Here is a 23,584-nt window from a genome sequence, read left to right as displayed (position 1 = left end):
CGACTTGTGGGTAAAACGGAAGCGCTCCAATCGTCTGACGAATTTTAGACGACGGCTGCTTTGGAGTTTGGTGGTGAGAAAGAGAATCCTCAGGCTTATACAATTTGCGGATTGTCATTGCAATCTGTTGAAATACCGATCTTGATTGTATCATTATTGAGTGCATTTAATTTTTTTGGACTGCAACATTTTTTTAAAGAATCTTCGGAAGAAGAAAGATAGTACACTGCTTAACTTTTAGCTCAGGGGAAAGGGGGGGGGGGGTAGACTTAGGGTATCGTTAGTGCCTTGAAGTCCATCAACTGAAAGAGAAAAATTACTTTTTTAGGATCAAAGAGAACCTTTCAATGGAAGAACTGAAAAAGAAGAAAACGAGCAAGAAAGGATTTTCAGGTTTTTTTTAATGTTCATGATTTTAAAGTTGTAGAACATTATTTTCTAACTTGAATAGATATATACAAGGACAAGATTTACAATATTTCAGTAAATGTCACAAATGAGATTACCCAATTAAGTTTAAATGAAAGTATTTTTCCCTGTAGGCCTATATTGTTGATGCCTGAATTAATAGTGATTTCAAGAGGACGTTTTTAATATTGATTGAAGTCATTACTATTTCAAGTCAGAGACATAAATAACAGAAATTGGCAACTGATCGAAATCTCGTGGTCCCTATTGTAAAGTGCTCCCAGTTTAAATCAGTATATCTTTCTATAATAAACGGTTATATCAAAATATATATAGCTAAAACCTATTACCAGAACATTCAAAATATTATTTATTTTCATGAGTTTATGTCATATAAACAATATTAAAAGAGGAATTTTAGGAGGCAGTTGGCTACCCATTGTCTGAGATTGCACTGATGTTTTGTAGCTGGCCAATATATTTTCTATATATTAATCTTATTTTTCAATTTTTTTTTTTTGAAAAATGTCTAAAACCTATTCACACATTAAAACAATATGCTTTTGGTTTAAGATCATTATCTCAGTTTACTAAACTGCAGTTCTCAAAGTAAGGTTTGTCCTGTACCATTTTTCAACAACAAAACATGCTAATGGCGGAGTTGCGAATCTCTGTTATTTATGTCTCTGTTCAAGCTTATTATTTTCAATTAATAATAAAATGGTTAAGGAGTAAATATTCATTATTACATGTATGTGATTCTTTGATAGCTCCAGTAAAATGTGCGACTGCAGATCCATCTTTGGAGCCACCAAAGGCAAAGAAAACAAAAATCATTACAGAGGTTCGTACACTGATTGATTCTAAGAAATATAATAGCGGCAAGCACTGCAATTAAGCTCTAAATAACAATTATACCTACGTGAAAAGATGATTCAAACTACTGCTCCTTTTGATGTACTGAATAAATATATGTAAATTGCATGATTGCTACCAATGGAATATTACATTCTTGTGAGAACAAGTAAACATATATATTTTCAAACCTTCATGCATAAAAAAGGTAAATGAAATGGGATAGTGTGTATTATATACATGTAGGGTCAGTACTGTCACACTCCTACTATCACTAGCTAGTGTGTTAACCTTTTAGCTCAGTCAGTAGAATATATTAACCATAGATGCTTGTTTCATACAGTAGGCTACAATAAAGAAGCCTATAAGGTTACTGTATATAGCAGGACAAGCGTCTGTAGATGCAACTAATGATTAAAAAATTTTTCCTAATAGTCTAGCTGTCTCAAGTTATTGCTTCCATCACTTTTTGTTAAGTTTTAACTAAAATAAACATACATGTCAATGAAATACAATTCAAATCGATAAAAGGGAAAAAAATCCAAGATTTCTTCATTGAAACATCATCTGTCTATACCAAACAATTTCACATGAACAATTAAAACAAAAAACATACGGAGATTAAAAATGGAAAACGTTTACATCTTTTTTCTATTCGAAAGTACTCTGGACACCTCTCACATTTTTTAACGTTATCATCCAGGGTACTGAAAATTGTTTGCAATGCAAAATCCTTGAAGACTTTCTATCTTTTGGCTGTTTATTGAAACTTGAAGCGGTAGAGGGTGTTTCAGGGCAGATAATCTGGACTTTTTTCCTTCTAGAGAATGGTTGTAGTTTAGACACAAATGTATTTACGATTATCAAGATCTCGCACAAAAACTGGTGGAAGCAGAAACCAGGGACAGATCTAGAGTTCAATCAATCAATCAATTAAAAATATACAGGAGTGTAGAAATCATAAATATTAAAAAAAAAAAACCAAAAAAACCATACAAATGAAAAATGTACTGGTACTTAATTTTTATTCAATTATTTTTTATCATGTTGATGCATTCATTTGGTAAACCAGTCTAATTTCTTAGTTTATTATAATAATACACATATATACCTGGGTGTAAGTTTCTAAAAATTATTGTTAAACTTGAATCACCTTATGTTAATAGTCAGAGAAGAATGAAAATTCTAAACAAGAGTTTTTTTTTTTAATTTCCTACTTTTTCATGATATAAATTTATGCTTTTGGTGTATTTTCAAAATGATTACTGTTAAACCAACATTCAGTTATAATAATTCCTCTATAGGGTTTTTCTCTTAAAATTTTAACCAGATTTTCTGTAGGAAAAATTGGGTTATTGAAATGGTGAAAATAGTTAGAGGGCAGGCAGGCAGGTGGCTGCCAAAAGGGTAACCCTATTGTACAGATAGCTCCTATAATAGTTTTCAAGATAGGAATTAAGATTTTGTTTTGCATATTAGTTGTAACTATAAATATATATTAGAATTATGCATATCAATTTGATTTTTATTTTTGATAGTTTATGCAAAAAAGACCAGCTTTTAAACAAGTATTTTTTTTGCATAATATTTTATAGGGTATTTATGTAATATTTATAGGGTACCCCTTATATTTTTTAATCTACAATGGATTAAGTATTTTTTCACACAAAAAAAACCTGGTTTGCAGTCACATTGACAGATATCTCTTGTTTATTTATTAATTTCCATTTATTATGGAGCAATGCTTTATCCCAAAGAGACTTAATAAGAAATACCGGTAAGTTATGGAAAGGGTTACGGTAGCAAATTTTTTAAAAACAAAATCTTAATCCAATTAGTTTTGATGAAGAACCCCCCTCCCCTTCATCCCCTATTCTCCCCTTCATACATGTAACTAATTATGGTGATGTAACTTGGTGAAAGTTAAATTGTATAGTACTTAGTACTCATTTTAATGATATAGCCATGAAATACTATCGTTACTAATTATGAGAAGTTACTGTTCTAGTACATATATATAGATGTTGTAATGTATTCATAGCAAGAAGTATCAATGAATGATAACCTGAAGAATTCTGATGAAACAACTAACTTAAAGACAAAATCTCACAAAGAGAAAAGCCAAACGTTTGGTGTAAAGAAGAATGAAAAAAGTAAACCTGACAGATCTTTGGAGATGAAGGAAAAAAAGAAAAAGGTGCCAAAAGTTCATGAGTACCAAAATAAGGAAGAAGTATGTAGTACCAGTGTATGTGTATATACATTTTACATCTTAATTTAATACAAATATTCAAAAATGAAGGGAAATATTGTTTATTTCATGTAATTGTTTTTAAAGACAGTTATATATGATTAACGACTTAAGCTCCGGCCAGTATGATTTTATTTGAAAATAAATGCTAAAGTAATAAAATAAATTATTTTAAGCAAGTTTGAACTATTTAAATAATTGGATTTGTATGAGCCACATCTGCACATTCAGAAGAGGGGGAAAGAATGAAGTGTATATTAGCAATTCACAGCAATTACATGTATTTGATTAATCATGTAGAAATCTGCCATCATCACAACTGAGAACAAAATCACAGAAGAATCACAGAAAAACTGTGACAATTCTGTGGAACAGAAAGAAGAAAATGAACAAGTTCAAGATTCAGATCTCAGGAAAGAAGAAGCAAACACAGAGCCAAGTGAACAAGAGAACCAAAGTTCCCTACATACAGAACATGAGGAAAACGACAGAAGCACTACCGTTTCAGAACAAAAGCATGTTCAAGAGGTTGAAACTTCTCCAAAAAGGACAGTGGATGATTCAAAGAATGCTTCAGCTCAGGTATAGGCTTCCTGAACTGGGTCATATATATATATTGTTCTTTAAAAAAACAGTAGGAAAATTGAAAGATGAATAGAGTGATACATGTATGTATATTAAATGAATGCCTTGTTTGTAGACAAAAAGTAAGACTAAGAGACCTCCCCTACCTGTCCGCTCTCTTAGTGATGAAGAGTATGAAGAGATCTTCAAGAATGCTATCAGAAGAGTTATGGATACACCCATTGATGAATGTATGACTTTTGATTACAAATGCTGTACATAATGTGTTTTTTTTTAACTCACTAAGTGAGTATTCACTAAGTGTTTGCAAACTAATTGTATAACTAATAAGGTTATAAGAACTGAACAGAACAGATATCTAGTACCCAAAGGGGCTGGGTTTTGAACCAGCACCTGTTTTGGTAAAAGCTATAAAATACATATTAATTAACTATGAGCCACATGCACATTACTGTTATTGCTTAAACTTTGTTCAATAAGATTCTGTATTTGATTGGTTTAAATTAGGGATTTTAATAAGCCCTAATTTAAGCTGTTATGAAAAATTCATTTTATTTTATTTTTCTGTAGTGATGGTATCTCTCCAAAGAAAAGATGGTAATAAGGAACATGCATGTACCTTACTTTCTGATAATCAGATAAAAGGTTGTGAACAGTCGTCAAATCAGAAGAAAATTCAAAAGCCTAAGAAGCTGCCCAAAATGAAGCCAGTGAAGAGTACAGGTAGTAGTAGTTCAACAGATGTTCAAGAAATGGAGCCCAATGTGGAGAAACCAATGCCAAATGAGACTGCTAGAATCTTACAAGATAGTACAAAGAATAATACAGAATCTGATAGTAAATGTTCATTAAAAACTATAACTGCTTTTGATATAACGAAAGACACACTTGAACCAGAGGAAAAAAAGGAAAATGCTAAAGTTGCACTTGAACCAGAGAAAATTAAGAAAAATGTTACAGGCACATTGGAACCAGACGAAAATAAGGAAAATGTAGCAAATAAAGTGAAGAAGAAAAATTCAATGAAGGAAAAGAAATTCAAAACACCAAACACTAAAAAGTAATATTTTTTTGTGAATTTATCATCCAATCATTCATCATTCAATCAATTCATTTTTATATCCTGCTCGAATGGAGAGGGAGGTATACTGTTTTACCTTGTGTGTCTGTCAGTCTGTCCATAGCAAATTTTCGTCAAAGACCTCAACATCCTCTTAAATGACGACTGTTTATTATTAGCCCAAATTTTAATTTCTTTAACAAATTTTTGTCGAAGATTTCTCAGCAACTATTAATGGCAGCTGCTAGAAATTCTAACAAACTCTATTCGTTTATAGGCAGGCCATATGATTGGATTCATTTTTGTAATAATTTGACGTCAACTTCCTGTTAAATGACAACTTTGCTTATTATGTATATTCATATTCACATCCGAGGGGGCCAAGTATCACTATAGTGAGCATTGGCTCACAGATATCTTGCTGTTTCTGTTTTGATTTAGAAACTTTGGATTTTCATGATTAAAATATATTTCTTTTCAGAGGTTTTACTGGGGCCAAAAAACAAAGTAAAACTGCTGTAACTCCATACAAAGTGAAAATAGGATCACCACATCTTCAGACAAAGAAGGAGAAGAAGCAAAAAAGTCGGCTAAAACAACAGAATGATAATGTTCACAGTATGTCTATACACCTGAAGCTATAATCCTAAACTCTCACAATTATGTTACCCAAGAAGATAAAATAACAGATTATTAATGAAATGAGTCCAAACATTTAATTTGCAATTACTGTAGAAGTACATATATATGGTTGGGTTAAAATTTTGTTTTGAAACCAATTAAAATTTCGTTGGCATTAAATTTCGTCATTTTGTAATCTCTAAAATTTGACATATATTAACTCTGTATTTATTGATACTAGGGTTGAAAATTCGTCATGGATTTAATTTCGTTGGTTTATACCGCCAATGAAAATAATGAAATTAAATCCTCAACGAATATTTCTGCTTGTCGTTTCATTAAAGTTTAATTTAATTTTTCTAGACTATTACTTTACTTTGCACTTTTGTTCTGTAATTCAAGTGATTGAAGTATTTCACACAAACACAGTATAATGCTCAATGACACGGTTATTCACTCTTGTTTATTTACTTGAAGAAATAATGTCCACAAAAACAGTGAAGAAAAATTAAAAAGAAAGAATGATAGACAAAATGGCATGACTTTTTAAAAAGTCAAAAACCTCAATATACTTGAAAATTTACTTGTTTATCATTGGAAGTAAAATTTTCATTTCATTATTGTACATGTATGTGAATATGAAAATACATGCATGTAAGTAACACAATTTGTAGACAATTTAATTTTCTTTTACGCATGTTAAGATTCATGCAACCAACATTGGCTTACAATGTCATGCAAAACAGTAATACTATTAGGACTTGACAGATTTTATACTTTTGCTGTTAAAATTTGATGTTTTGATCATGTTCCTTAAATTAACTTTGCTAATGTTTTAGTTTACTTGCCATTTTCTGGACTTTAATGCAAATCTTAAAATTTCTTAATCAGAAAAGAAATCGGAAGACAAAATTGATCGTAAAAGAAAAATGATGGATCGAGACTTGCTCCAGTATGGTAAGTACTTTGTAAATATTTGTAACATCATCCTAAATAAAAGATATTAAGGTCATAAAAAGGTGGCACGTACAAAACACCAAAATTTCAGTTTTTGGATCCATATGATTTAGTATCTTGAGAAATATGATTTCACAATTTCGAAGACTTGTATACATAATTATACATTGTATATGATCGTAATTAAATTGATAACATGATTGTATAAATTGTTGTATTTTTTTAAGAGAGTGATAAAATTGTTTCCATTTAAAAATAACTTAGAGCTTTATAAAATTTGCTGCTTTTACATACATCATATACAGGTACATATGCCAAGATGAATTAGATTACAGTAATAGTAATATGGATAAAAGGGAGAGGGCATAAAGTTTTGGAACTTGTGCCCAATCCCACTGTGTTTATACAAAAAAAAAAATTATGTTCAAACCAACAGTAATAAATTTTTATTGAAGTAAAAAGTTTGAAAGTATGGCAAGTCTTAGAAAAATGACATGTGACTTATACAAAATAGGTATCTAACTATTACATTGTTAAAGGAAATTAAAATAATTTTAATTTGCAAACCTTAAAGTATTATTAAGTATATTGTGTATAGTTTAAATGAAGTGTTTCTTCATTGCATTTGGATGACACAGGTCATGAAGATATTTCCAAGCAAACAAGATTTGTGCTGTATTATTGTTGAAAAATGATACCATACCCGGTAATTAAGAAAGGATGAATTATCTTCATTGACATATTGTTTGATAGGAACTTGGGTGCAATGTTGTAACAGTTCATGTAAGAAGTGGAGGTACCTGTCTGATGTCAATGATCCGTCAGAGCTTCCTGATGACTGGTTCTGTACCATGAACAAAGGTTTCTATAAAATAATATAAACTACATGAGATTTATAAGGCTATCATATAAAAAAAAAATAAAACAAAAAAAACCTACATGTACAGACCCCAGCAAGTTTTACATTTGAAACTCAAAATTTATTTTGACAGCACTTTTAGTCTTGTATATGAACTTACTGGATGTCTAAACTCTTATATTTTGTGTTTGCAGACCAAGATTACAATGAGTGTGACAAAGCTGAGCAAGAGTACAATGAAGAAGAGCACATTTACACCAACTACACCGAGGGAACTGTGGTGTGGGCCAGAATGTCAGGATTCCCATGGCAAGTGCTATGTGTATATACTGTAGATTCCTTATTTTACGCGAGTACTTAATTCCGCGATTCAACGATTTACCATCAAATCGCGAGAACATAAAATCGCGAATGGCAAAATTTCATCATAGTTTCATGTAGTTTACATGTCTCCCAAAATTAAAAGCGAGATTTTAGAATTTGCGAGAGGGGCTTCTCGCGATTTTACGCGGATATTAATTCCTCGCGTTTAATTAGGAATTTACAGTAAAGGACCAATTTTAAAAAAAATAGATTGCCCTCTCCTTGCTCAGTATTTAAACTTTTGATTAAAAAGTCATGCTGGTATAGGGAATTAAATTATAATTACTGTTCAGAATTTTTTCAAAAGTGATGATTTTAAAAGAAAATAGTCTGAGGTCGTACTAGATGGGACTGGTTAAAAACTTTGAGATATCCCAGAAATTGAGATATCAAGGGTAGAATACTTATAGTTTAAGTGGTTGGGACTTACAAATCACTTCGACATATCCATTGTATTTGAGATATCAGTGTTTGAGATACCGAAGTTCAACTGTATATCTATGTATTATTACATGTAATAAAAAATTATCTTTTTTGTCAGTTAATTGGGAGAGGGGAAACAAACAATTTTTATGGCCTTTGACAAATTAAATGTATACCTAGCCCAGCTCAACATATAGGCCTGTTAAAGGGCAGAGTTGTCTTTCTTGGCTTTCTGTGATACCAAACGTAAAGACTGCAATATAGATCACCTGTGTTACTTGGCCATTCCAGAATGAGCCTTGCATGCTAATATAATAATCCCTGATAGGTCTCTGTATGGGCTAAGGTACTGTGGATACCCATAAGACCTGTGTCCTCTTGTATATTTAATGAGTATAGAATTGTATTAAACTTTTCAGATTATTCAATAATGCTTAAATATATTCACTATTGAATCTTTGATCTTGATGTGATTGAAACATATTTTAAATTGGGTTTGCATATTGTTCAAAAGAATCTTTTCTGGTAAACTGTTTAATCTGTTTTATAAAAAAAAAATTGAAAATCTGAAAAATTGAATAATACTTATGATTTAGAATGCAATTGTTGTGATCTTTTAAATATGTTTTGATCCTAAAATTGGAATAGGTGGCCTGCCATGATTGAGATGGATCCAGACACTGAGTACTTTTTTGAGCTAGCGAATTCAGAGACAATGTTCCCTGTAAGTATAAATTGTACATTATATTTTGGTTAATAGCTCAATTGTATATATTTCCTGCCATGTATAATTCAAGTTATTTCTTTGAACTTTTGCTGCAAAATTTGAAATATATACTCTTGATGTTTAGTAGTTGTACCGCATACAGGCACAAAATTTTATTTTGAACCCCAGAAAAATGTTAACAATTATTGTTAACATTTTTCTGGGGTTCAAAATAAAATTTTGTGCCTGTATGCGGTACAACTACTAAACATCAAGAGTGTTTTAATGGACATTTTTATTGCATTAAATCACAGGCACCTTACAGTATATATTAATTTTTCTCATGATGTTAAACAGGTAACCCCCAAATCTAATAATACACAAGGGAGTATTATTGGGTAGAGAGTATATATTTTTCATTATGAGATTAATATAAATTACCAGTATATCATGTGCCTGTGCATTAAATTTATCAAGTTTTATTAAACCTCAAGAGATTAAAAAAATCTGTAAAGGATATTACCGGTTAGATGTTTTTCTTTATTTGTGCCAATATGTAACATATACATGTATGTATATGGTACATGTAGGTATAGTGTCCTTTGTTTTGAATGTGTGGATTGTTACAGAGTCATTATCATGTGGTATTCTTTGATGAGAGAGTGTCTAGAGCGTGGGTTAGATCTTCATGCATCCAGCCATTTATTGGAAAAGAAAATCTAAATTGTTTAACAGCACCTGTAAGTATCTTTCATCTTTCATCGCAAGTTTTTGACAATGTCAACTTGGGTTGCTGCAGATTGAGAAAATTAATACCAGTAAACGAAAATTTCAACACTATATAGATTAACCATAAAGCAAATATTGAGATTTTGTTGATATATATATAATTGATAGATTTTGATAGAATATTATGTTTTATTTTCATAGAAAACATTGACTATATAAAGTAAAGTAGAACAATTTGAAAAAATGTTGCATCATAATTCATTTAACAAAACTTGCATAATTACTTAATGTCAGATTAATGCTTGTATCCCACATTAATTGCTAAAAATAAACACTAATTTATAGAAGAAGAGCAAGATTCCAAGCTACAAGTCAGAGATAGCTGCTGCCAAAGCCAAAGCTTGCAGTGCTTTACAACTAGATCTTCAGGTTTAGTAGAGTTAAATTTCAATTTCATCATTAAAATGTTTATCCAACATGATGTATTCTGATAAATCTTTATACAATCTAATTATGCTTTATTCATTTTCAGGAGAGGCTCAAATCCTTCAGTTTCTGTCAAAGATATAAAGGCAAATGGGGAAAAGATGAATCTGTTTCAAAAGACCATGGTATGTTTGTATATTGAACTTTAGTGTTTCTTGGAAACTTGTAAGACATTAAGAGGCTAATAATGAATAACAAGAATTTTTGATATTACAAGTAAGTTTTACAATGTACATTACAAAATGTTTTCAACAAATGAATCCATTTACACTGGATAAATATCAATTTGGAGAAAAGCAATAGATATTTTGAGCTCAATACTGTTGAGTTTTAAATCTATGTTTATTTCTATAATAATGACAATAACAAATTAGGAACAAATATGATAAAGATAAACTTGCTTGTACATTGTAGAGAACAAACCTTCAAAACCGAAGCATGCAAAGAGATCTTGGAAAGTAGCCAGCCAAACAAAAGTGGAAGTGGTGGATGATACTACTGTGGATGACCTTCTGAACAACCCTAGCTCTCTCCTCAGTAGTCTTGATGATGTGTTGGACAGTCTGGAGAGTTTCACTGATGGTAAGAATGAAAAAGATCAAAGAAAATAGTATTCCTTCATCATCATTGAAAGTTTAGAAACTTAAAAATTTTCAATATCTTTTTAACTACAATGTAGTTGGAGTTAAGAATTTATTTAAGAAAATTCACTTGAGTACTGTTACTATAGGATGCGTGATGTAGCCCATGATTCTCTTGTCTTATATCATGCTTATGAAGAATGGTACATGAAAGAGTTTTTTAAAAGTGGTTTTTGGGGTTTTTTTTGGTGTTTTTTTTTTTGGGGGGGGGGGGGGGGGGTCACCTTCTCAGTAGTTGATGAACTGAAAGATTAAACAATTACATCACATATTAGATTGTTGTTTATTTTAATCAAGACTTGCTCCATAAATGTGTATTAGCTACTTGAGTAAAAAAAATAATATTAGATCCAATGATACTCATAATGGACTGGTATATAGGTGCCCAAAAGCTTTTTGATTCTTTTCATATGTATAATTTTACACTTCTTTTACAGACTCAGACTTTGTACTGTCAGGAGATGAAGAGATAAAGGAAGATGATGGGGAGAAGGAGGAGGAGGAGGAAAACATCGGTAAAACTTTCAATGCATTCTTCAGAGACCTTATAGTGAATTACAAGAAGCAGAAAGTTTATTGACAAGGAAAAATAAAGAGCAAAACTTATTCACCAAATCACTATCACTGAAAATTTTTATCGGTGTTAATTAAGCAATGAATAAACTTGTATATAAAATGCCTTTATTCATAACTGGTTCTTCATATTTTCAATCAGAGATTGATCTTGGTTATTTAATGCATGTATTTGTTCGATTTAGATATATCTGAATCCAGACATTTCACTAATTAGCATGTACAAGCAGAAATTTATCACCGTGAATTACATAGTCAGAGTTTAAATGTTGCATTATACAGCCACTTACGGTATTTGTTTGCAAGTCAAGCTTAAAGTTGATTGTGTAACAAAGCAAATTTACCTTATATTAAATTGGGTAATTACAAGATAATCTTTGAAAACCCGTTTGATTGACTGATTTTCCTTACGACTCAGACTGTTTCATTATTTTGAGCATCAAAATTTTCTAAATACAGTCATTTACATATCTTTTATGTTTAATCAGAGTAGTTTCAATATTTTTTTTCTGCAGCTTAGGAAAAAAAGTTGAAACACTGAGCGAAGGAAGGGCAAACAAATTTTTTGTAGGGGTAGCCTAATCTGTTGTTTTCTTGACTATGTATCCGTCTCAAAATGATAAATGGGTAGAGAGTTCAGAAAAAGCCAGAAATTGTTGATCAAGCTAGTAAAAATGAATGTTTCTAGAATAATCTAATTTGGATTCATGCATGAATAACCTCTAAATAGTGACTGTCCCATCTGACAAGTGGGTTTTTATATGCCCATTACATGTGTGTACAGTGTATGTCTCATTGTTATACATTTTAACAGTTCAGCAAAAAACCTATAATGCCATATGTTTTTGTATAGATTATTAAAGTGTATACATTTACAAGAATATTTCATTTTTAATATATGACTCAATCAATGCAGTTATAGTTAAAGTTTCGAAAATGATTGGATAAGGTTTTAAATGTCTATTAACCTTTTTGATCATTTAAATGGTATTCAGAAACTTTGCAAAAGGAGATAACCAGACACAAGGAACACACCATTACCAATAAAAAATTGAGGAGTAGAAGCGCCAAGGCAGAGAAGCAAGACCAAGGGGGTTCTGAGCTGGAGCCTGACATCAAAAATAGTGACACACAACATGCTTCATGCAATGTAACAAAGTCCCCACTGAATAAACTCACTAAATCAAGTAAAGCATTGAAAAGTGAAGGCAACACAGAGCTTTCTGAATTAAGTGAGACAGACAGTGAATCAGACTTTCAAAATGAACAGGATGTAGAAAAGGAGACTTCTGGTAACTTCAGTGATAGCACTGGACCCAACAGACAGCTAAAACTGGACCCAGATGTGTTTACCATGGAAATGCATTCTGAGGAGGAGAGCCAGGAGGAAAAGTGTGTTGATTCGTCACGGAATGTGGTCAATGAGGAGATTGAAACACAGGAACCAAAAGATGAAACTCCACAGGTAGCATCAAAATCAGTCCTGCAGAAAGAACAGAGACCAAAGAATAAATTCAGTGCCAAGCCAAAGAAAAGTCCCATCAACATTGATCATGCAAGAGAAATTGTTTGTTCTCCAAAAAGTGAATCAGCTAAGTCAGTTGATCTAGATACTGATGATATACCAGAACAAGGAATAAAGCAGGAGACAGGTATCAAAGAGGAAGAGTTGTTCTTTAGTCCGGAGAGTGATCCCCAGGAGCAAGCTGTGCCAAATGCTGAAAGCGACTTCAGACAAGCAGAGGACCTAGATCTTGAACTAAGTCTTGACTTTGACACCATCCCCAAACATGAGCCAGTGATATCAGTCTCTGCTGGGATTCAGGCTGTGAATGAAGCCGATGAGGACTCGGATCCTTTTGAATTAATTGAAGAATGATTTATTTGGACATGAAAGAAGTATTATTATGATGTTGAGCTATGTTGTTCTATACTGTCAGGTTCTATTTAACTCTTAAGTTATATATTAGAACTGGTCTTAAGCAAAAATCTGTGATAGTTGTTAATGTTAATTCAGTGTTGTCATTGATTTGTTGTTGATTAAATACTTTGCAATTTCAAAGGTGTGCATGCTACTTTGTTGTTTTAACCACCTGAATCACTCATGCTGACACCGTTTGTCATGCATATGGGTTCATAATAATTTGCTCCTGGGACTAGAAGTAAAGTTTAGACATTTCTGTTTTCTCACAAACTATGGGGTTTGCAGAAAATTTTCATCAAATTTGACAAGCATTTTAAGTAGGGGGACATAGATTGTTTAATTTAGAAATTCCAACCTATTTAATTTTTATTTTTAAAGAAAATCCTTTTCGATTCCGTAGTATTTAGCAGACAAGCTAAGAACAGGTTTATATGATGAACATCAAAGCATCTACAAGCATACTGACATTCAAACCTCCATAGCTAGGGGTTCTGGTATTGGGGGATGCTCCATTTCTAATTGGATACATTCAAATTGCACCCATTCTCTATATCCAGGGTAAGGGATAGTGTTAATTAATGGGGGCACCTCAACTGCAAAACAGTTACAACCAAAAAACATTTATTAACCTCCAATTTTCAGTCATGTCAGTTTCTAAAGAGCTATGAATTAATAATCAATTAATCATCTCCGTAAGAAAAAGAGGGAACCATACTTAGTGAATGTAAATATTTCAGGAATGAACTCGATATACAACCTTGGTTATACGAGTATAATCCGCGGATTTAAAAAAAAAAACGTAAAATACCCCAACCTAGGTTATACGAGAATAACTTGGACAGATATTGAGTTCACTCCTCTTCATTCTTTTCTGTTAAATCTAGTAAAATGTACAAATTGGACGCGTTTTACTTTTAGAAAATGATATTAATTTGTTCAAAATTCAAACGTTCATGTAACGTCAAGTGGATTAGTAAGTTTTTGACGGTGTATTTTGAATGGAAACCAGGTTATACAAAAATTGAATTTTTTCCTATCCAATCAAATGCCACGTTACAATCAGATTTAATTTTTTTGTATTCGGATGAGGAGATACCTGTACTCTGCATTTATATTAAATGTGGATGCTAAGTAAAAGGGCGTCAAAAACAATTGGTAATAATACTATCGATTGAAATTCTTTCACCCACGCACCTTTTCAGAAGGACCAACTTTACAATCTATGTGTATTTACTCTAATTTATTTCACGATGCGACTTATAACAAGGGAACAAAATTAATGATGGTGTGGGAACATGGATGTTTATATGCACAGTCATACAATTTATGTCTCCTTTCGCCCACACCATGGGTCATACGCTGCAGAAGATATTTGCATTTATTATACTTTCATGTTGAATACTGAAATCTGATTGGTTTAGACGCAGTTGGTAATCCGTTCTATTACCCTCAGCGTTAGCAACACACTTGGCAACGGGTAAGACAACAAATTGTTACATGCGCTTAAATTATGCGCGTACGTTTCGCAGTAGAATTCACTTCTTTTCTATATAAAACAGTAAAATGTTCTTTAAAATTAAGACATTCAGTATAATAATATAAAGAGTGCCTGTTATGGAAGGGTAACTGTTGAAATTGACATCCCTCGAAAACCATTGTCAACCTCCGCTTCGCGTCGGTTGACAATGGTTGTCTCGGGGTGTCAATTTCAACAGTTACCCTTCCAAACAGGCACTATTTATATAATGTACACCTTAATGATAGAAGGAATCAAATTGTTTATAGATAAAAGAATGAAAAAAAAAATCTTTTTCTTTTTAGTAAAATTCATACTAATTTATAAACGATATCAACTAGAATTCCTTACATATCATTTCAAGATTGGCTTTTGTGCCTTTAAGCTTTAAAAATTCCTCTCACCTGATGACCGATTTAAAAATGTTACAGTTACAATAAAAACCATTTGAACACCGCGAATTAATGTACAATACTTAATGTGGCAGAATTTTCAATGGAACGAATTCAACTTTTTTATCCAATGCTTTTAAATATACTGTGTGATATAAAACAAGAAATCTCTCTCTCTCTCTCTCTCTCTCTCTCTCTCTCTCTCTCTCTCTCTCATAATTGGGATAGAGGGGGAGGGGGAGTCAACTATAGCTGATTTCAACAGGAAAAAGAACCGCCAATTACATTTAAAATACCTTCCAAAAAACTTGTGATGGGGTATTTGTTTACCCAGACAGAAGTGTATCCCTTCTCCCGCTGATAAGAGCAATAGTGTTCCAATAAAGCCTTTCATCTACCTCGATATTGTAGCTAAACCTTGAAATCAATATAAATTGAGATCGTTCATTTCGCTATGGGTTTTCTACCATTGACCCGTAAACCGTTATATTGGAGATCCCCAATCTAAATGATCAGCCCCAGACGTTACAATCATCTCCTCAAAGGCGACAGTTCCCAATCTACTTTTCAAATGCATCATTTATTTCTGTTGTAACCAATGGAGGGATATTAAATTTTATGGTTAATATTTCTATGTTATGTAGAGGTGATTTTTGTAAATTATTAGGGACCTTGTCGCATTATGTAGTTTTAAGTCATGCTGTTTTCAAAACCTTTTAACAGTATAAGGACACTTGTTTGGCATGTCACCTAAAACTACGTCTCGTCCGTTGGAATGCTTGGCTTAAACTTGGACACCAAGATAAGATTTTGGAATTTATGAACAAATATCATTTACGTGGAGTAAATCAAACACTTGTCGAGCAAATTGTTCAAGGGCTGTTCAAACACTCCGACTAAAAACTGGTATCGGTTTCCTTCGGGTGAAAGTGTAGCTCGGGTCCTTGTGAGTTTGCACCACTGAAGCGAATGACGGGGTGTCGTGTTAAACAAAGAAACTGTCAAATCCAGACATACCTGTTACCTCAGTCCAGTCAGCAGGATTTTGTCAGATATCGGCTGCATTCAGTATGTGCGAACACTCGTATGCATGCTGTCCTAATTTGCAGAATCTATTTTGTTCGGTTGAAAAGACGGAAATTCTTATGGGTGGCAGGCTGATCATCGGGGACATTATCATATTATCACCTACAAACTTTTGTTGAACAAGTCTCTCTTTCCCTTCTTAATTTCCTTTCTTTCTGTCTATCTCTGTCGGCGTCTTTCTCCAGGTCTCTTTTACCCTTATCTATTTCTTTCTTTCCTTTCTGTCAATCTATCCGACGACGTCTCTCTCTTAGTCTCTCTTTCCCTTTCTCTCTGTTTTCGAATTTCGCATCTGTGTACATATACATGTAGTTCCACCGATAATGAGAAAAACAACCCGCAACAAAGTTATTTTTTTACCTGTCGAAAATATTTGAATACCAATTGGAGGTCGTTCCGAGAATCTTTACGATAATACAAGGTCTTTGTGAAGATAACGTTAAATGAGTCTACATGTAAAACATTTATAATATATCTTTGGAATTTCTATTAAATGGTCAAAATTGAAACTCCGGTATACCATGTTGTTCATGTAAGTGTAGTATGGTTATTATTTTCATTCCTTGGTCCATATATAATAGTTCCAAAAAAAAAATCTTATTCTATAGATCAAAGTTCATACCATCCAAACAGATCTATCTACCCAACTAGGCACTGCCAACAGATAGTCACCTGGGATGACCCTCGTGGGGTTATTTAAACCCTCCCCAGCGGGACTCAAGCCGGGACTAACTTTAAACCAATTAATGAAATATTAGTTTGACAACACGTCTTCCCCCGATCAATTTTCGTCTTTTACCTAATCCACCAGATTTTGTACCCCCATTCTCGTGAGTAACAGTTATAGATGTCTAATATCGATATATACTCGTGTGTGGCAGTAGTCCATTCATATCTCCCTTTAAAACACCCTTGTTAAAAATTGAGATAAAAATCTACACCCCTATGTAGACAACTTCAATGAGAGTTATTTTTTTTCTTTTCTTCATGAATGAAAATGTTTGCACGTGTACATTGAATCACTAAATGCTTTGCCTGCATGTTAAGGTTTGTTCAGGTTATACCTTGAAATTTTTCCCGTTTAAGGTTTGGATCAGGTGTTAAATATACACATAGGTAAAGCCATAGTTTACCCGGTGTAAGGTCATTGCATTGATAACCCTGTAGTCAATGAGTGTTCCAGAATGCGTAGGTCTGGTCGGGGTACCCTGTTATAGCCCGATCACCCTTTTTAACGGTTTCTTTTCGTATCTGTGAACATAGTCCGAGTTTGTCACCGGAATCAGCACCATGCTCCTTCATAAATACAGGATATACTTATTCCTTTATTTTTATTTATGTGTTCATGCTAGATTTGTGAATAACGCCATCATTTTCGGAATAGATTCCATTCAAGGAGATATTTTCAAAAACGATTGTTCGGATCCGCCGATGGAAACTCGAGAAGAAATGGCGGATGTGGTCGTCACAGGAACGGTAAAGAGTGTATCTGCATTGCAAAGAGGCTCCAAACTGTACTCGGCTGTAGTTGAGATCAAGAGGGTGATGAAAGGTGAAGACCTGTTAGGAGAATCCTCTGTCAGCAATGCTGGACAGGAGGTTCTTGTCCAGGGATTCGGGGACCCCAGGTTTTGTGAGAACACGGTGAGGGTGTTCGACACGCGCATCTTGATGTTGAGTCTGGATGACGGAGGGATACTCAGACTAAACTCCAGTGTTGTCAGAATCTCGCTACGGAATCTCGATCGAGTGGAACACGCTGTTAACGGTAAGAAAATGAAAGGGGTACACTATTAATAGACGGCCCAACAGTTATATTGATATTGTAATTCAAGACTTCTAAATTATTAGATGTAAACGCGCTTAGTCGGAAACCGATGCATTGCGTTCATCAGTGTATAACGGAGAAGAACCACGTGGGTCTTTATGATGGGGTGGATGTTACAGTAAAAACTTTAGTTACGATATGACAGTTTTCATCTGGTCGGTGTATCTAGGTATACATGTAAATCACGGCCTTTGGTCAACTGTACAACAAGGCCAAATGTAAAATGAAATACCAACGTAGATTATACATGTAATTTATATATGTACTCGTACATGTAAATATAGTAGCCGTGTGCCATGGAATACAGGGTATAAATGCTTTGTATAAAGAGGGAAATGTATCTGAATTAATTTAACGATTTTCACTGTGCATGACATTTTATATATATTATACATATAGTCTTATACGATGTTTATTATAATCATAATGCAAATCAAAAATATGTCTTGGCCCAGGACAATGATACGAGTGGAAATACAAGTTACACTGGTGCAGGTACTCCGTACATGTACGTGTCTGACAGTTGTTTATTCAGATAAGTCTGCATGTGGTTTATTGTCCCAATATGTATGATGTAATGTGGTCGGCACACGGATACAAGTGGAACATAATTCTATATGCAGACTTCATTCATAGCTTGCAAGACGTTTTATACAGAGTGAATAAAATGGGTCTTTGCTTCAGTGTGAGAACTGGCACATTTTCTTGTGAAGTATGTTAAGTGCATTCTTTACAAAATGATAATAAGGCATGTTGCACAGTGGTATTGACATGCTCACCTGAGATTTAATTTTAAAGTACTTTACACATTGATACGGCCGACAGATAGAGCGTCCTTGTTTGTTCGTAATAAAATTGCTTGTCAATCACAGATATATGATATTAAATTCCGGTCATTCTGCTGTAGACCCTCCGCTCCTAAAAACAATCCCTCCATGTGAAGAGAAAACTACTAAAACAAACATTCTTGCGCACCAATAAACATTTTGAATATCTATAGTGTCTTAATAAGAGTATTGTATATGAGTTTTCAGAATTAAGTGTTTTCCATTGTGTTTTATAAAGAGTATTGTATATGAGTTTTCAGAAGTCATTAATATGTACATTAATTAGATCTAATATGTACTAGTGCACACACCGATTGTTTCATCTTCAGATCTTGAAGTGCGTTTTATTAATATTCTATTTTTCTTAAGAAGTTCTAAATTAAAGAGTTGAATTTATTTACATGGTGTTCAACAAAAGGAATCGGACAGAAAAAAATTACATGTGTGTGGAAAAACTTTCATTATATTTTCTCGAAGGGGATAGGGAAAGGCGAACAAGAGAAGAGTAATGCAAAATTATCTCGTGTGGAAACATCGGGGTCGTAAAGCGTAGGTCTTGGAATCGTTCATCCTTCCCTCCTCCAAGGGTAGCTTAATAGTTATGGAGGGAGCGAACCCCACTGGAATTTCTTGGTTGGTAATTTTGGCTTAATTTTGAGAAAATATAAGTCTAAAGTAATATTTTAAATTTTAGTGTGGAAGAAATTACCGATACCATGAAATAAATATATGTGTATTTCATAAAAAGATCTAGAGAAAAATGTAAGTTTAAGAATGATTAATTTGATCTGTGTTGCAAAACTATATTAGGCCGCCCAAAGTTAATTCTACACTTCATGTCACTGCAACCTGCCAAACCTACGAGGAAATGCGATTACGCGGGGGTGTTAAGGAAGCATATGGGCAATTTAGCGTCTTAATTTGACTGTTATATTCAAAATCGTGAAATTAAATAACTATTTTGAATACGATCAAAAACTAAGTATTATCCTTTGAAATAGATGTAAGTGCAATAAAATCGGTTAGTACATTACTGCCCCATTGGTGCATTATCACGTGACAACTATCAATAGCTTACGTATATTCCTTAACATAAAATGAGATAGAACAACACTACCCCTCGGTTTCCAAAATAAAATAAACATACCAAGAGAAGGCAAAACATCTCAGTTTAATCAAAACTGCTGCTAGAATCCTATGTTTTTCTTAATTCAATAGTTATTCATCCAGTTCTCGTAAAACCTTCCCAACTTTTATAAAGTTTGCACGGAAAACGGCAAGTTGTATCAAAACAACACACAACATGGGATTCTAGCAGCACTTTTCATTTTAAGCATTGATCAAACTAACGATACATATAAAATTCAAAGTTCAATATATGCGGGGTAGTGTTGTTCTAGTCGGATTTTTATATCGTAAACAACGACAGAGGAAAGCCTGGCCGAGAAATAAAAGCAAATTTACATACCTTTTAGCGAATGATTGATAAAACTAACATCTCTCCTAGTATTCTTATGTCCCGTTCTCAATAAATCACACCACAATATTTTATTAGATTTCTTAGATTAGTTATGTTTTGAATATGTTTACAATGCTTTCCGATCAAATTCACACGACATTCAACTTTTAGTCATGACGTCATCAATGTATAAATCTACGTAATACAAACTAATTTCTGAAAAAAAAATTGACTTCAGTATTTTTATTTGCTTTTGGTCTACGTTTCGTTGCTTAGATAATTGAATATGTACATAATAACTAAGATTTGTGATATCACGAAATTACATGTAACTCAGAATCCATATGCTTCCTTAACACCCCCGCGTTAAACTAAAACTAAACAAAATTTTCAAACAATTTTAAACGATCTTTAATTATTCATTTACATTAATTAAAGCAAATACTGCAAGTATTCATACTACTTATAGGTTACCTCTTTGATAGCACACTTGATCTTTCCCGATAAGCTCATCGAGTCCTTTATAGTATCTGATTTATAGTCCATTGTGTGCTCTAAATGTTTCGAATTTCAATAGATTGTGGTATTTTAGAACAATCAAACTGGAAAATATCAAGTTAAAATAGTGGTTGGTTGGTTTGTTTGTTTCAAAACCCAATTTCTCCTAAACCTACGAGCGCGGATTTGGTTAAACGTACATTCTAGAATTAACTTTGGACAGCCTAATGAGCCAAATAATACCGCTAGCCAAGGGTTTTCTGTCCACTGACTCCGTTCCCCATAATGGGAAGCGGAGCGAAAACCCTTGGCTAGCGAAGATGACAACACCAGAGACATTGAATGGGTAATGATTTGATATAAAGGATCAGACCAGAAGAATAAAGTTCTGCACGTATACATTGGAACGAAAGAAATTAAAATGTAATAAATATGAATATTTTTTTCTTCAGACATTTAATTAGCATCATTGTTTGACATGGGTTCTTAAAACTTATAAACATTTTATGAAATTCATCACTGATGAGATTCTTTTAACATAATAAAGTAAAACATGGTCTCTCATTGAGCGGTTTACCGTTCCATCTGCATGTATCTACATGTACAAGCAAACGATGGTTTGATGTACACAAGTATCGAAATCTTAGCTTTAAAGATAAAATATTGATATTCTTCCCAAAGCCGAAATTTCATACAATTTTACATCGTGGTAAATAAATAATGAGCTGACTTAAAATTAGAACCTTTTTTTGAAATTAAGCGTAGAAAGGTATTATTAATTTTTGCCAAATTGATGCAGACTAATGAATTAAGTTCACATTTGTACACACCAAAAAAAAAAAAATCTTGCAGGATTACCTTTAATTTTAATGGTGTTACATAAAATATATGATTTTTACCCCCCCCAAAAAAACAAAAACAAAAAAACAAAAACAAAAAAATTAAAAACAAAACAAAAAACCAGTCGCTATCTTTTGCAAGCTTTTGATGTTTATACACATTTATGGGACAAATTAGTTAAATGAGAGGTTTTTACTTCATCAAACGGTTGAAATATACATGTATGCATATTTGCTTTTTTATCACATTTTGTCTCTTTAAAACATTAATTATTGAAACACAGAAAAAAACAAACAAACCTTTCATATAACGTTTTGATTGTTGTTTAAGTTAGTCACCCTAATTTTAAAAGTATTATATTATATCTTAAAGATCTTACTTGGTATTGTCTAATTTATGTATACATACATTGAAATAGAATGCATGGTATTACGCGTTACATAATTTACTATCCCATCTTTGATGCAAGTTTTTATTAAACAAATGGCAAAATTGCATTTGGATTTCATTGATACCATCATTCACCGAGTTCGTGATATCGTCTTTATTCATTGTGCGGCATTTGTGCCCGATAGTTTTATCGTGATATCGTCTTTATTCATTGTGCGGCATTTGTGCCCGATAATTTTATGAAATTTTAAAAGTACATGTACTACATATAGTACAAATTCCCATGAGAAGATGAAGACTGATGTAATTGTGAGGTACATGTATTTCCACGAGTTTTCACAGCCTCTACCATATGATGACTCTGTTGTCAACATTTTTTCTGTAAATCTCTTTTAAAATATTTAGAGCTCTGCGCCGGGCTGCTTTCAGTGGACTGGAGCTTCGAAGTCATTTGATCCCGTCGTAAATCGACAAATTATCATAATATGGTGATAAATTAACAAATAAATAAATAATATATTTTTATATATAATAATGTATTAATATTATAAATATTTTAATATTGTAATTCGACGAAACGCTTCAAATGACCAGCTGATAATGATAACGACCGGGAAAATTGCAGCCTCACAGAACGGTTTTCAAAACTACCATAGAATGGCGGGAGAAGAACAGATCGTCAGATGATGGAGGCCTGTCATCTCCATGCAGGGACAGATTCGACATCCTTGCCGAATAACAATGATGTTTTAATGATTATCATGTTTATCGTCGAGTAGTCATGGATCTAAATGACCATTTGCATAGGTTAGAAATAACGGACGTTGAAAATGTTGGTAACGTTAGTTGGGAGCAGAGACATAAATAACATGTTATTTATGTCTCTGCTCGGAGGAAAAATATTTTTTCTTTGTGGAAAATGCGGATAACTTGTTTAACTACACTATGCTTTTTTTCGACTCGAGCCCCTATTATGCGGGAATGAAGACAGCTAGCATTGCAGAAAAAAACGCATTTGCATCTTGTATTTTTTAAGGAGGGTTCTAAGGATACTTTGTTACCGAGGGGGTGGGGGAGGCCTAACGTTAATTCTGATATCTTTACTACTGTACCAATTGTGGATTTATAATTATTTAAATTTTAATCTTCAAGGTATTTGAGTCTGGATCACCCCGGCCCCAATTCAGAGGTTCTATGTGTACATCGCCATGAAATATTATTTTTCCAGTTTTTGCTCTGTAAACTACCCCCATTTATTTTGATCCACTAATTTTAAGGGTACTTGTATATTAGCGAGCGCAGCTCGC

At 33.0% G+C, this 23,584-nt stretch overlaps 2 protein-coding genes across 10 annotated transcripts in view; both read left to right on the top strand.

Annotated features, from left to right (window-relative positions):
- Positions 1-10: 10 nt before the first annotated feature.
- LOC128189644 (uncharacterized) lies at positions 11-13,552 on the top strand. Its single transcript, XM_052861324.1, has 18 exons — positions 11-73; positions 329-393; positions 1,179-1,252; positions 3,305-3,496; positions 3,815-4,096; positions 4,215-4,329; positions 4,670-5,159; positions 5,641-5,777; positions 6,672-6,737; positions 7,491-7,598; positions 7,791-7,905; positions 9,031-9,106; positions 9,718-9,828; positions 10,163-10,246; positions 10,350-10,428; positions 10,718-10,885; positions 11,382-11,459; positions 12,513-13,552. Exons 2-18 carry the CDS (start codon positions 348-350, stop codon positions 13,394-13,396), a joined length of 3,105 nt encoding a protein of 1,034 aa, XP_052717284.1. The 5' UTR covers positions 11-73; positions 329-347; the 3' UTR covers positions 13,397-13,552.
- A 4,049-nt stretch (positions 13,553-17,601) lies between these two features.
- The window catches only part of LOC128186876 (agrin-like), a 76,411-nt gene continuing 70,428 nt past the window's right edge, over positions 17,602-23,584 (top strand). For 4 of the 9 annotated variants that reach the window (XM_052856821.1, XM_052856819.1, XM_052856820.1 and 1 more), the window contains exon 1: positions 17,602-18,203. In XM_052856821.1, coding sequence (XP_052712781.1) covers positions 17,726-18,203 — 478 coding nt within the window. In that variant the 5' untranslated portion in view covers positions 17,602-17,725. Of the gene's footprint in view, positions 18,204-22,936; positions 23,085-23,584 lie in introns of those variants that run through there. The other 5 variants (XM_052856823.1, XM_052856822.1, XM_052856828.1 and 2 more) reach the window with 2 other exon arrangements.

This window comes from Crassostrea angulata, chromosome 6, assembly GCF_025612915.1.
Source record: "Crassostrea angulata isolate pt1a10 chromosome 6, ASM2561291v2, whole genome shotgun sequence".
In the NCBI taxonomy this organism is placed as follows: Eukaryota; Metazoa; Mollusca; class Bivalvia; order Ostreida; family Ostreidae; genus Magallana; species Magallana angulata.
Note: the sequence above shows the minus strand (reverse complement) of the source record. Positions and strands in the feature narration are given on the sequence as shown.